The sequence below is a fragment of the Saccopteryx bilineata genome, chromosome 2 (genome assembly GCF_036850765.1).
Source record: "Saccopteryx bilineata isolate mSacBil1 chromosome 2, mSacBil1_pri_phased_curated, whole genome shotgun sequence".
Taxonomy (NCBI): domain Eukaryota; kingdom Metazoa; phylum Chordata; class Mammalia; order Chiroptera; family Emballonuridae; genus Saccopteryx; species Saccopteryx bilineata.
This window is the reverse complement of record NC_089491.1, coordinates 7,254,487-7,268,737: the sequence shown is the minus strand read 5'-3', so window position 1 is coordinate 7,268,737 and position 14,251 is coordinate 7,254,487. Positions and strand designations below refer to the sequence as shown.

Sequence of the window (14,251 nt, the reverse complement as noted above, 5' to 3'; positions counted from 1 at the left end):
ATACAGGAGGAGGGAGGCACTGTGGAGGAAAGGGGAGCGTCCCCCAACCCATGCCTATGTTCAGGGGTAGTCAACCTTTTTATACCTACTGCCCACTTTTGTATCTCTGTTAGTAGTAAAATTTTCTAACTGCTCACTGGTTCCACAGTAATGGTGATTTATAAAGTAGGGAAGTAAGTTTACTTTATAAAATTTATAAAGCAGAGTTACAGCAAGTTAAAGCATATAATAATAATTAGTTACCAAGTACTTTATGTCGGATTTTTGCTAAGTTTGGCAGAATAAATCTTTATAAAACAACTTACTATAGTTAAATCTATCTTTTTATGTATACTTTGGTTGCTCTGCTACCACCCACCATGAAAGCTGGAATGTCCCCTAGTGGGCGGTAGGGACCAGGTTGACTACCACTGCCTACGTTCCTGGGCTTCGGCCCATCAAGTCTTCTCTGGGCATTGTGAGAGTTTTCCCTGAGGCCTGTCAGCCTCTGTCTACAGTCCAGGGTTGGGCGGGGTGAGTCACCAGAGCTTTGCTCCTCTTCCTCTGCAGATCCTCTTGAACTACCTCCCCTTGGAGAGAGCCTCATGGACCTCCATCCTGGCCAAGCAGAGGTGAGACCCAGGGAAGGGGAGATGGTGGGAGGGTTTCTGAATCAGATGGATCACATGGTGCTGACCCTGTGCTGCCTCCTTTTGGTGCCTCTCTGTTACGGGCTCCCTGGACAAGGCCTTTGGGAGTCACCCCTCCCTTCTCTTCTCTCCTACAGGGAGCTCTATTCTCAGTTCCTGAGGGAAATGATTATCCAGCCTGGCATTGCCAAGGCCAACATGGGTGTGTCCAGGGAGGATGTGACCTTTGAGGACCATGTAAGTAGGGGTCAGCTGTGGATGAAGGCTACAGAGTAGAGGGGTGATGGGCTTTGGGGTGGGCAAAGCCCCTCCCCCAAGAGGAGAGGCACAGCTGGTGTTGGTCCCCTCTGGCCCTGGCAGCACCGCCTCTCCCCGTGGGGCTGCTCAGTCCCTGCTGTCGTCTCCGCCCGGAGGGTCAGTGACGTCGGTGGTCGCTGCGGCTCGGGGAGCGCTGTGCGAGCAGCGCCGAGCCGGGTCCTCTGCATGTGTTGTCTCCTCCTCACCCCTGCTCCTGGAGGAAGGTTCTGCGATGTGATAGCTGAAAAAGCCAGAGCAGGGTGGGAGGGAGGATAAACTGTAGGGCCTGGAGGAAGCCTCATTTGGTCCTCCCGTCCTGAGCTTTGCCCTGTGTGCCTCACGGTGTACGAGGTGCAGATAGATCAGACCCCGCTCCCTCCTCCCAAGGATTGCAGTTGACTCAGGGCATTGATGAGTTAGATTCGAAGAGACCTTATGATTCCACATCTATCCATTCATTCAGTCAACATTTAGTGAGGACCTGTTATGTGCAGCATTCTAGAGCCAGAATAGTAGATAGAACAGTCCTGCCAAGCCGGGAGGTGCTCAGAGCGGACAGCGGGGCCTGGCTGCCAGCTGTGGGGTTCGGGTGGGACTGGGAGGCTGCAGGGGCCTGTGCTGCTCCCGGGGCTCCCGGGCTGTCTGAGAACCGCAGCTGGGCTCTGAGTGGGTGGCTGGTGTGAGGCCGCTGCTCAGGCCTCCAACCTGGCGTCTGCCTCTGCGGCGCACGTCAGGCTAAGACAGCAGCTTGTTTTCTCCCCGCAGCCACTCAACCCCAGCCCCGACAGCCGGTGGAACACGTACTTCAAAGACAACGAGGTGCTGCTGCAGATCGACAAAGATGTCCGGTAAGCAGGGTGCCAGGGCTGGGAGCGGGCCCTGGGACTTCTGGGGGTTCCCAGTTCTGCCCTCCTCCTCTCCAGCCATGCCCATGGAGGTTGGGTGGGGGGAGGAGCTGTTGGTGGGTGGTCTGGATATTTAGGCCCAGGCCCCAGTGTTACCGGGGCTCGTGAGTGCAGTGAGAGTATGGGGGGGGGGGGACGGACCTGTGCCTGTCCAGGCCTGGCTCTCTTTCTCTCCCTGCCTTAGTTTCTATTGTCACGGGCATTTCCAGATTCATCTGATCATTCCTTCAACAGATAGATACAGGGCCGCTGCTATGTGGCAGTCCCAGTGCCAAGCTCAGGGCTGAGCACTGAGGAGACAGACATGGTCCCCTCTCCCAGAGGAACCTAGACTAGGACCAGACAGACATGGTCCCCTCTCCCAGAGGAACCTAGACTAGGACCAGACAGACATGGTCCCCTCTCCCAGAGGAACCTAGACTAGGACCAGACAGACATGGTCCCCTCTCCTAGAGGAATCTAGACTAGGACCAGACAGACATTGTCCCCTCTCCCAGAGGAACCTAGACTAGGACCAGACAGACATGGTCCCCTCTCCTAGAGGAACCTAGACTAGGACCAGACAGACATGGTCCCCTCTCCCAGAGGAACCTAGACTAGGACCAGACAGACATGGTCCCCCTCTCCCAGAGGAACCCAGACTAGGACCAGACAGACATGGTCCCCTCTCCCAGAGGAACCTAGACTAGGACCAGACAGACATGGTCCCCTCTCCCAGAGGAACCTAGACTAGGACCAGACAGACATGGTCCCCCTCTCCCAGAGGAACCCAGACTAGGACCAGACAGACATGGTCCCCTCTCCCAGAGGAACCCAGACTAGGACCAGACAGACATGGTCCCCTCTCCCAGAGGAACCTAGACTAGGACCAGACAGACATGGTCCCCTCTCCCAGAGGAACCTAGACTAGGACCTTGGGGGAGAGGAACATGGGAAGGCAGGTGTTCAACAAATGAGATCTTCTGTGTAGTTGGCATTTATGGTAAATGCTCCAAAGGGAGAGTTGAGGGTGTTTCCAGGTGCCCCGGGCGCCTTGCCCGAGGAAGCGGTGTCCAGCTGAGATGTGGGGGGTCGGGCCGGGGGTGGGGGGGCGTGGGGGTGGGCTGTGCCTGTGGGGACGCTCTGTGAGCCCACGGAACTCAGTGTGTTCAGAGAGCAGTGTGAAGGGCAGTGGGGTTGAAGCCGCACTCAGGCGAGACAACATGGATCTTGGACTTGATTCCAGGGATATGAGGCAGCGATACAAAGGTTTTGAGCACAGGAGCAACGATGTCAGATACGTGTTTTTATTTTGAATTGTGAGCTACAGTGTGTGTGTGTGTGTGCTTTTCCAGTCAGTACAGAAGTGGGGAGAGGCTGGCTGCGCGGTCCTGGTGGGTTGCTGGGTGGCTGCAGGGGGATCCCTGCAGGCTGGTGAGGAGCTGGAAGGGGGCCTCGGCCGCAGTGGAGCCGAGTCGTTAGAGCGTGGGTTCTGGAGTCCGGCCGCCCGGTTTCCGTTCCACCTTCCCCACTTTTATCTGTGCTCCTGGCCACTCAGCCCTGGGTGCTGCTCCTTGGCCCGTGCTCACTGGGCCCAGGTCCACCCTCAGGCGGCCGCAGGTGGGCCGGCCCGGTGTCCCGGCCAGGATGTGGAACAGGCTCTCGCCTTCTTAGTTCTCAGGCTGCTCTCGGGGCAGCCTCTGTTCACAGGGGGTTTTAATGGGCCTGTTTAAGTCAAAAACCATGTCTTGAGCCCAGTTCTGGAGAAACAGGTTCTGTCTTACACTGGTGGTGGTTGTAGCGTGTTGTTCCGTGTTCCCAGAGGGCAAGTTTGCAGTGTGCTGTGGATAAGAAGTCTGAACAATGTTCATTCCCTGCAATACATATATCGAAACACTTGGTTAGTCTTGACACTGTCTTCGGCTTGGTTTTCCTCTCCCTTTGTCTTGGAACTTTATTTCCCATGTCAGCTATATGATACTCTACCGTACAGTGTGTAACTTAACGAAACCTCTTTCACCGTTTTACAGCACACTACAGTTAACTCTCTTGTACATATTAGATATGTTTGACATGAAAAGATGTTTGTGGTTTAAGGGACGAGTTGGATCATGAGATCATAAGGACACAATACACATGTGTGTGTGTGTATTTATCTATCTGCAAATACACATAAGAACGTGGGTGTACGGCCTAGCGTGTGGAGGACCCGGGTTCGATTCCCGGCCAGGGCACACAGGAGAAGCGCCCATTTGCTTCTCCACCCCTCTGCCGCGCCTTCCTCTCTGTCTCTCTCTTCCCCTCCCGCAGCCAAGGCTCCATTGGAGCAAAGATGGCCCGGGCGCTGGGGATGGCTCTGTGGCCGCTGCCCCAGGTGCTAGAGTGGCTCTGGTCGCAACATGGCGACGCCCAGGATGGGCAGAGCATCGCCCCCTGGTGGGCAGAGCGTTGCCCTATGGTGGGCGTGCCGGGTGGATCCCGGTCGGGCGCATGCGGGAGTCTGTCTGTCTCTCCCTGTTTCCAGCTTCAGGGAAAAAAAAAAAAAAGAACGTGGGTGTATATATTATAACTACATTGCCTCTTAAAAACTATGTTGCTTTTTATTTTTATTTTTTATTTTTTTAAATTTTTTATTTATTCATTTTAGAGAGGAAAGGGAAAGACAGAGAGAGAGAGAGGAGAGAGACAGAGAGAGAGAGAAGGGGGGAGGAGCTGGAAGCATCAACTCCCATATGTGCCTTGACCAGGCAAGCCCAGGGTTTCGAACCGGCAACCTCAGCATTTCCAGGTTGACGCTTTATCCACTGCGCCACCACAGGTCAGGCAAAACTATGTTGCTTTTTAAAGAAATTATTAATTAAAAAATATTTTATTTATTGACTTTACAGAGAAGAGAGAGAGAAAGGCGGGGGTAGGGGGAGCAGGAGCCCTTAACTCATATGTAGTTGCTTCTTTTATGTGCCTTGATCAGGCAAACCCGGGGTTTTGAACTGGCGACCTCAGTGTTCCAGGTTGATGCTTTCTCCTCTGCGCCACCACAGGCCAGGCAAATTAATTAATTTTAAAAATGTCTTCTGTGACGCTGGATGGTCTAAAACCTCCATACTGAGTAATGGTACTGTCTCCTGTGCTCTCCTGACAGGAGGTTGTGCCCAGATATATCCTTCTTCCAGAGGGCCACTGAGTACCCGTGCCTCCTCATCCTGGACCCCCAGAATGAGTTTGAGACCCTTCGGAAGCGGGTGGAACAGACGACACTGAAATCCCAGACAGTGGCCCGGAACCGGAGCGGGGTCACAAATGTGAGAGGCAACCTGGGCGCATCAGGGACTCCCCACGACAGCCTTTTCTTCCTGTTTCCTGCTGGCTGCCGGGCCCATGGGCATCTGTCCTGGCAGTCACTCAGGGCCCCTTTGATTGTGCCAGGGCGCTTTTCAAGTCAGGAATCAAGGTGAAAGCCGGGTGTAATGGCTGTGGGGGCAGTCCCTGCTCTGCAGTGAAGGAGCCACCTGCTGTTATGAAGAGGGCTATTAAAATTTAAAAAAATTATTTTATTTTATTTTTTTGTATTTTTCCAAAGTGAGAAGTGGGGTGGCGGCAGACCGACAGACTCCCTCATGTGCCCAACTGGTATCCACCCAGCCTGCCCACCAGGGGGCGATGCTCTGCCCATGTGGGGCATTGCTCTGATGCAGCCAGAGCCATTCTAGATTCTAGCACCTGAGGCAGAGGCCATGGAGCCGTCTTCAGTGTCTCCCCCCCCCCCCCCCCCCCCCCCGCCAACTTTGCTCCAGGAGAGCCTTGGCTGTGGGAGGGGGAGAGAGAGACAGAGAGGAAGGAGAGGGGGAGGGGTGGAGAAGCAGATGGGCACCTCTCCTGTGTGCCCTGGCTGGGAATCAATCCTGGGACTTCCTCACGCTGGGCCAACACTTTACCACTGAGCCAACCGACCAGGGCCTTTTTAAAATTTTTATTGATTTCAGAGAGAGAAGAAGGAGGTGAAGAGAGAAACTGATTTATTGTTCCACTTATTTATATATTTAGTGGTTGATTCTTGTATGTGCGCTGACCAGGGATCAGACCCGCAACCTTGGGGTGTCAGGGTGACGCTCCAGCCAACTGGGCTGCCCGGCCAGGGCAGGATAGCTCTCAGAGAGTAATTACAAGCTCTGGTTGGTGGCACAATGGATAGGACATTGTCCCGGAGTGCTGAGGTAGCTGGTTTGATCCTGGGGTTGCCGCTGGACCCTGAGGTCGCTGGTTTGAGCCTAGGTCAGGGCATGTGTGAGAAGCAATCAATGGGCGCACAACTAAGTGGAACAACAAGTTGATGCTTCACTTTCTCCCTTCTCAAAAAAATAAGTAAGTACAGGTGCGATGGTTACTGATGGGTAGGGAGCTGACCTTGTCTGGGTATCAGGGAAGACTTCCCTGAGGAAGTGACATTTAAACTGAGGCTCAGAGCTAGAAGGAAAGAGCATTCCAGGCGGGGAAGAGGGCATGTGTGGAAGTTGTCAGGCAGGAGGGAGCGTGGTCTATTCAGGGAGTAGAGTCCAGTGTGGCAGAGGTAGAGGGGAAGGGGGAGAAGGCTGTTGAAGGGCCCTGGACAGGGTAGTAGTGGTGAGGCCACATAGGGCCTTGACTGGAGGGCTGGGTGCCCTTCACTCTACAGAGGGCTGTGATGCAAGTCAGGTCGGCTCGTATAAAAGATGGCTGTTGGGGCCCTGGCCGGTTGGCTCAGTGGTAGAGCGTTGGCCTGGCGTGCAGAGGTCCCAGGTTCGATTTCCGGCCAGGGCACACAGGAGAAGCGCCCATCTGCTTCTCCACCCCTCCCCCTCCTTCCTCTCTGTCTCTCTCTTCTCCTCCCACAGCCGAGGCTCCATTGGAGCAGAGATGGCCCGGGCGCTGGGGATGGCTCCTTGGCCTCTGCCCCAGGCGCTTGAGTGGCTCTGGTCGCGGCAGAGCAACGCCCCGGAGGGGCAGAGCGTCGCCCCCTGGTGGGCGTGCCAGGTGGATCCCGGTCGGGCACATGGGGGAGTCTGTCTGACTGTCTCTCCCCGTTTCCAGCTTCAGAAAAATACAAAAAAAAAAAAAAAAAAAGATGGCTGTTGGGGGGGTAGTGGTGGAAGGGGCAGGAATGGAGGAGGCGAAGGTGTCTGGGCGGTGGCCACATTGTACATGCAGGAGTGGATGGGGCTGGGGCAGAGTGGGGATAGAGCTGAGAGACAGGACTTGTGCTGGCCAGGTCGTGCTGAGTGTTTGAACCTTAGTCTTCTGTAGGTTCCTGTCACTCGAGCCAAGCAGATGCATAATTTTATTTCTTATGCTTACTGCTTTGTTACCTGGAGCTCTGACTTCAACACTTGCTGCCGCCCAACAAGGGAGAAATCCTTCTCAGTAACATCCAAAAAGTGAGACACAGTTACTAATATGGGAGCGTTTTGCCCCAAAGTGGAGTGATTCATCAAGGCTCTGTGTCTGTAGGAGAGCGGCCACTTCCTGCTCCGGGGCTGCTGGGAGGCAGAGCTGCTCCTGGGGTGCCGCGTGCCTGCGGAGCGGGGTGTGCTGGAGGGTACAGAATGCCTGCCTAAGTGACTGCAGGGCGTGCTGTGTGGGCGACCTTCGCACCCAGCTGCTGGCATGCTGGCTTTGGGACCTGGCTTCTGTCACTCCTTTCACTGAAGTCACTGGGGACTGAGAGCCAGGTTCTTACCCGTGTTAGGTTTGGACCTTGTCCTGGAAGCAGAGCACCTGACCAGAAGCTTTATTCCTAGATTTCTGAGCCCATGGTGGGGCAGTTTGAGTTCAAGCAGATCATCTGTTTCACTCTGGGCATGGACTACTGGGCCTCCATTCCTAGGCCTCCATCTCCTCTTCTGAAAACTGGGCATAATCATCTCTGCCCTGCCTGGCTTTGCATTGCCAGGAAGATGAAATGAGGTCATGGGTGTGCAGATTCTTGGAAAGCTGGAAAACACTGGGCATTTCCTGAGGCCTGGACCTCAGGTTTTGGAGTCAGCTAGTCTGGGATCCAATCCCAGTGCCACCACTTGATGTGACACATGATAAGTGACCTAATGTTTCGGAGCCCCTGTTTTCTTATCTTGAAAGTGATGTTGAGAGAACATTGTAGGTTGTTCAGAGCATTAGATGGAGGCATGCTTGCAGAGCACAGAGAGAGCGCTCGGTAAATGTTTGTGATAGGCCCTGGCCAGTTGGCTCAGTGGTAGAGCGTCGGCCTGGCATGCAGGAGTCCTGGGTTCGATTCCCAGCCAGGGCACACAGGAGAAGCACCCATCTGCTTCTCCACCCCTCCCCCTCTCCTTCCTCTCTGTCTCTCTCTTCCCCTCCTGCAGCCAAGGCTCCATTGGAGCCAAGTTGGTCCGGGCGCTGAGGATGGCTCCATGGCCTGTGCCTCAGGCGCTAGAATGGCTCTGGTTGCAACAGAGCAATGCCCCAGATGGGCAGAGCATCGCCCCCTGGTGGGCGTGCAAGGTGGATCCCGGTTGGGCGGATGCGGGAGTCTGTCTGACTGCCTCCCCATTTGCAACTTAAGAAAAATACCAAAAAATGTTTGTGATATGTGTGTGTCTGTGCATGTCACGTATACATGCATGTGTTCGCATGTATGTACATATAATGGGAAAGGGAATGTCCCCAGACCCTGTACTTCCAGGGAAGTTTCCGATACTGTTCCTGCCGGGGCTTGCCTATGGCGCTTTTATACACTTTTATACCCCAAGCACCTGCATCTATACAGAGTTCCTAAGGGTCCTGACAGGCAGCCAGTGTTGGGGACTGCTGCGCTATTGCATAAGTATTTATTTTATTTCATTTTATTTTTTTTAATGAGAAATTGAGAGAGAGAGAGGAAGGGAGAGAGATGAGAAGCATTTCTTTGTTGCGTCTCCTTAGTTGTTCATTGATTGCTTTCTCATATGTGCCTTGACGGGGGGCCTCCAGCTGAACCAGTGACACCTTGCTTGAGACAGTGACGTTGGGCTTCAAGCCTGTGACCTTGGGCTCAAGCCAATGTCCATGGGATCACGTCTATGATTCCATGCTCAAGCCAGCGACCCTGCGCTCAAGCTGGATGAGTCCATGCTCAAGCTGGTGACCTCAGGGTTTTGAACCTGGGACCTCATCATCCCAGGTCAGTGCTCTAGCCACTGTGCCACCACCAGTCAGGCTATTGCATGAGTTTTAAGCCGGGATTATCATCTCTATCTCCCAGTTTTTTCTTATGAAAATTTTGTAACATTCAGAAAAGTTGACAAAAAGTACAGCGCACACCTATATACTTTCCACCATTTTAACAGTTGTTAGCATTTTGCCTATTGGTGTATTATAGAGGGTAGTTATAGGTGTCCTTCACACCCAAGTACTTCAACAGGCATCCTCTTAACCACGAACATGTCTAGGAAGATGAATAGTGATTCCATAACACCTAACATCCAGTCCACGATCACGTGTCCTCAGTTGTGCTAAGAATGTTTATTTATTTATTTATTCATTTTAGAGAGGAGAGGGAAAGACAGAGAAAGAGAGAGAGAGGAGAGACAGAGAGAGAGAAGGGGGGAGGAGCTGGAAGCATCAACTTCCATATGTGCCTTGACCAGGCAAGCCCAGGGTTTCGAACCGGCGACCTCAGCATTTCCAGGTCGACGCTTTATCCACTCCGCCACCAGAGGTCAGGCAAGAATGTTTTTGTTTTTCTTCCAAACTGGGACCCAGTCCAGGTTTCTGTGTTGCAGTGGGATGTTATATTTCTTTAGTCTCTGATCTGGAGCAGACCTCCACTCTCTCCCAGCCTCCACAACATTTCACTTTTTGAAGACTTAGCCAATTGTCTGTTTTTGAAATACTTTAAATTTTCTTTTCTAAATTGAAGTATAACTGACATACAGTAAAATGCACAAATCTTGGGTATACAACTAGATGAGCTTTTTCTCATGTATACTGCTCACAAAAATGAGGGGATATTTCAAAATGAATATGAAGCGATAAAATACCCCCTCATTTTTATGAGCAGTATATATAGCTGTGCAACTGCCAGCCAGAACGAGAGAATATTTCTATCGCCCAGAAAGCGCCCCTGCCCCCCAGTACCCTCTCCTCTGAGGGAAGTGCTGTTCTGGCTTTTATCCCCATAATTAGATTGTAGTTCAGCTGTCCTGTAGAATGTCCCAGATTCTCGTCTGTCTGCTATTTCCCACTGGTGGGGTTGGCCGTTCTATGTCCTGTATTTCCCAGAGACTGGAAGTTAAGTGTAGGTTTGTGGTAGACACTGCTGGTGAGGACATATTGTCCATAATGCTATTTATCATCTTAATGGGCTCCTCCTCTTCCCCAGATGAGCTCCCCACACAAGAACTTGGCGCCATCAGCCTTGAATGAATACGAGCTGCTGCCCAATGGCTGTGAGGCCCACTGGGAAGTGGTGGAGCGGATCCTCTTCATCTATGCCAAGCTCAACCCTGGCATTGCTTATGTGCAGGGCATGAACGAGATCGTGGGGCCCCTCTACTATACCTTTGCCACAGACCCCAATAATGAGTGGAAAGGTAAAAGGGCCCTTGACTGTCCACAGCCCTTGTTGCCAGCTCCCTGAAGAAATGGACCAAGGAAAGCCAGTGGTCTTTATCAGGCTGTACAGCTCACACGCCCGCTCTGGGCCTCCATTTTCCCTCCATCAGATCAGCGGGTCCTCCCTGAGATCTGCTCAGGCTCAGATTTTCTAGAATGTTGGAAGTGGACTGATCTCTTGATATTTGTAACTGAATTTCTGGCGGAGGAGATGAGAGGTTTATATAGGAAGCCAAATGATAGAACGAATTTAAATAAATAACGATATGAGAAATGGTATCAGAAGAGCATGTGAGCAGTTGCTAAGCAAGTAGTGTTGCCAGCAGATGTGAGGAGAAGGAAGTGATGTCTTTAGTTGTGGGGTGGAGAGTGGTCAAGGTCAGAGAAGGTTCTGAACCTGACCATGGTGGGGTTGTGAGTTGGTGAGACAGAGGTGAAGGGCGATCTCGTAGGTGAGAGACGGGGCGGGACCTGGGAGGACACAGGCTCCCTTTGGCTGCCCTCACCCTGCCCATCTTGCCCAGAGCACGCCGAGGCAGACACCTTCTTTTGCTTCACCAACCTCATGGCTGAGATCCGGGACAACTTCATCAAGAGCCTGGACGACTCTCAGTGTGGCATCACCTACAAGATGGAAAAGGTGTACTCCACCTTGAAGGATAAGGACGTGGAACTCTACCTGAAACTGGTGAGGACCCCGGGACCACATGGGCCAGGGCCGATGGATGCAAAGGGGCAGAGGATGGTCGACTTGCTGAGCATCCCAGGTCCTGGGCAAGCTGTGGCTTGCGTGTGGGGACTGAAAGTGGCTGTGCTGCTGGGGAGCACTTCCCCAGTGCCGAGGGAGCACTCCCAGTGCCGAGGGACCAGGCGGTAAGCTGGCAGTGAAGGGGAGTTGATGTAGTGCCCATTGTGTGCCAGCCACAGTGTGAGGCATTCACCATCGTCCTCTGAGAAAAGAAGGGTGAACTTCATTTTTAAAAGTTCAGAATATTTGATCCTGTCTGACTAGGTGGTGGTGCAGTGGATAGAGCGTCACCTGGGATGCTGAGGACCCAGGTTTGAAACCCCAAGATCGCTGGCTGGAGCTCACCAGCTTGAGTGCAGGGTCACCAGCTTGAATGTGGGATCACAGACATGACCCCGTGGTTGCTGGCTTGAGCAAGGGTCACTGACTCAGCTGGAGCCCCCCAATCAAGGCACATATGAGAAAGCAATCAGTGAACAACTAAGGTGCCACAACTACGAGTTGATGCTTTTCATCTTTCTCCCTTCCTGTCTCTCTGTCTCTCTCTTGCAAAAAAAAAAAAGAAAGAAAAAAGAAAGAATATTTGATCCTTGGTCAGGGCATATACAAGAACAGATAGATGTTCCTTTCTATCTCCCTGCTCTGCTAAAATAAAAAAGCTAAGAATAATTTTAAAAAATTATGATAGTGGTATTCCATATTTATTTCATGGACTAAACAGTTTTGGGAATAAGAAAATATATGTAAAGATTTTTTTAAACAAATGGAATTATGTTTTACTGGGGTTTTTTTGTTTTTTGTTTTCTGAAGCTGGAAACGGGGAGAGACAGACAGACTCCCGCATGCGCCTGACCGGGATCTACCCGGCACGCCCACTAGGGGGCGACGCTCTACCCACCAGGGGGCGATGCTCTGCCCCTCCGGGACCTCGCTCTGTTGCGACCAGAGCCACTCTAGCGCCTGGGGCAGAGGCCAAGGAGCCATCCCCAGCGCCCGGGCTATCTTTGCTCCACTGGAGCCTCGGCTGCGGGAGGGGAAGAGAGAGACAGAGAGGAAGGAGAGGGGGAGGGGTGGAGAAGCAGATGGGCGCTTCTCCTGTGTGCCCTGGCCAGGAATCAAACCCGGAACTTCTGCACGCCAGGTCGACGCTCTACCACTGAGCCAACCGGCCAGGGCCTACTGTTGTTTTTTTTAAATTATATTTAAAATTATTTTTTGAAAAAAATTTTTTTTTTTTTTTGTGAGGATTTTATTCACTGATTTTACAGAGAGGAGAGAGACAGAGAAAAAGCTGGGGAGGAGCAGGAAGCATCAGCTCATAGTAGCTGCTTCTCACATGTGCCATGACCAGGCGAGCTCGGGGTTTTGAACCGGCCACCGCAGCATTCCAGGTCGATGCTTTATCCATTGCGCCACTGCAGGCCAAGCTGTTTTTGCTGTTTTATAACATGTTTTTTCAGTTACTAATATTCACTATGGCTGACCAGAGGGCTCAACTCTGCTGGGAATAATTGGCTAGTAGGGTTGCTGTATGGAGGAAATAAGTGAGATAATATGAGTAAATCAGTGAGACAAAATATTTAACATGCTAAGCACAAGGCCAGGTTTGCAGTTAGTGTCTACTTAATGGTCTCTCTGTATAATCTGAACAGTGTTTTAAATGATTCTGAGCTATCATTTATAAATCTAGAGAGCTTATATAAAAGTTCGGGGCTATGGCTTCTCTTTAAAAAAATCAGAAGATCTGACAGCGGTGCTGGCAGCGAGCAGCAGCTGCCTGTTTAACTGAGCGCGGCTGCCCAGGCGGCTCAGCGCCGTCCCCCTCGTGTGCCTGGCACTCAGCCCTGGCTGCTGCCTCCTCGGGCGGCTTTATCTGAATTCACATCTGAAGACTGCATGGTGTCTCACGGCAACACGGGTCTTCGCACCGACCCCGCGCCTCTCTCCCCAGCAAGAGCAGAACATCAAGCCCCAGTTCTTCGCCTTCCGCTGGCTGACACTGCTGCTGTCTCAGGAGTTCTTGCTTCCTGACGTCATTCGTATCTGGGACTCCCTCTTTGCTGATGACAGCCGCTTTGACTTCCTCCTCCTCGTCTGCTGCGCCATGCTCATGTGAGTGGCCGTGAGCAGAACGGCAGGTGGGGCTGCTCTCCCCAGGCTGGAAGGAACCTCTGGGATGGATGGATCCTCGGGCGAGTGGCAAACCCACTCGCTGTCGGTGGTGAGGAAAGAATGGAAAGGGGTCCAGCTGGGCCTGCATGCAGAGCGGCCCCAGGTCCCAGCGTCTTGCTGCTTGTTTTCCTTAGCTTGATCCGGGAGCAGTTGCTGGAGGGGGACTTCACTGTCAACATGCGCCTTCTTCAGGTAATGGAGTTCGGAGCAGTGAGCTCAGTCTTAGCCATCCGCAGACACAACGACCCACCCAGTGCCAGCTGCTGTGACAGGCTGGAACAGGGACAGTGGAGTGTAGCAGTGCTTAAGAGTCTAGACCCCAGAGGCAGATCTGGGTTTGAATTCCTGACTTGACCACGACCTTGAGTGTGGTGTGGCCGTGAGGGGTCGACGTAGCCTGTGGACCGAGTGCTCTGCCTGAGGTCATGTATCTGGAGCACAGCGGCATCCAGGAGGCGGCCCTGCTCATTGGTAATCGTGCCCGGACTTGAAGCAGGAAGGTGTGGGGCTCAGTGGTTAAGATCATGGGTCCAGGGCCAGACAGCACTAGATTCACATCCTCGTTCTGCTATGGTAGTCATGTGACTTGAACCAAGTGACAATCTCTCTAGGCCTCAGTTTCTTCACCTAACACCTGGGCTGGGGTTGGTTTTCATAACTTTATCCAGTAGATCTGTAAAATAAGCATAATCACAGTAACCCCCCATTGGGCTTTTGATGTGCCCCAGTGGGCTAATGCATCCAGCCGAGTGCCAGGTGGGGAGAGGTGAGGCAGGGTGGTTCTGGGCCTAAAGAAGGGCTGTGCGACCCTTTAGGTGGTTCTGGTTGGGTTGGTTACTTTAGGCTACACTGAATGTTGTGTTAGCTACATGTGGGTACTGGGGCAGAATGGGGGAGTCTGGTAACCTGGGATCCCTGCTTCTGAGGCCCAAGGT

At 52.6% G+C, this 14,251-nt stretch overlaps 1 protein-coding gene across 5 annotated transcripts in view; it reads left to right on the top strand.

Annotated features, from left to right (window-relative positions):
• TBC1D13 (TBC1 domain family member 13) overlaps nt 1-14,251 on the top strand; it is a 40,138-nt gene that overhangs the window by 22,346 nt on the left and 3,541 nt on the right. For 4 of the 5 annotated variants that reach the window (XM_066256008.1, XM_066256011.1, XM_066256010.1 and 1 more), the window contains 8 exons: nt 550-611; nt 767-866; nt 1,692-1,774; nt 4,953-5,112; nt 10,164-10,374; nt 10,921-11,084; nt 13,096-13,256; nt 13,451-13,508. In XM_066256008.1, coding sequence (XP_066112105.1) covers nt 550-611; nt 767-866; nt 1,692-1,774; nt 4,953-5,112; nt 10,164-10,374; nt 10,921-11,084; nt 13,096-13,256; nt 13,451-13,508 — 999 coding nt within the window. Of the gene's footprint in view, nt 1-549; nt 612-766; nt 867-1,691; nt 1,775-4,952; nt 5,113-10,163; nt 10,375-10,920; nt 11,085-13,095; nt 13,257-13,450; nt 13,509-14,251 lie in introns of those variants that run through there. The other variant, XM_066256012.1, reaches the window with a different exon arrangement.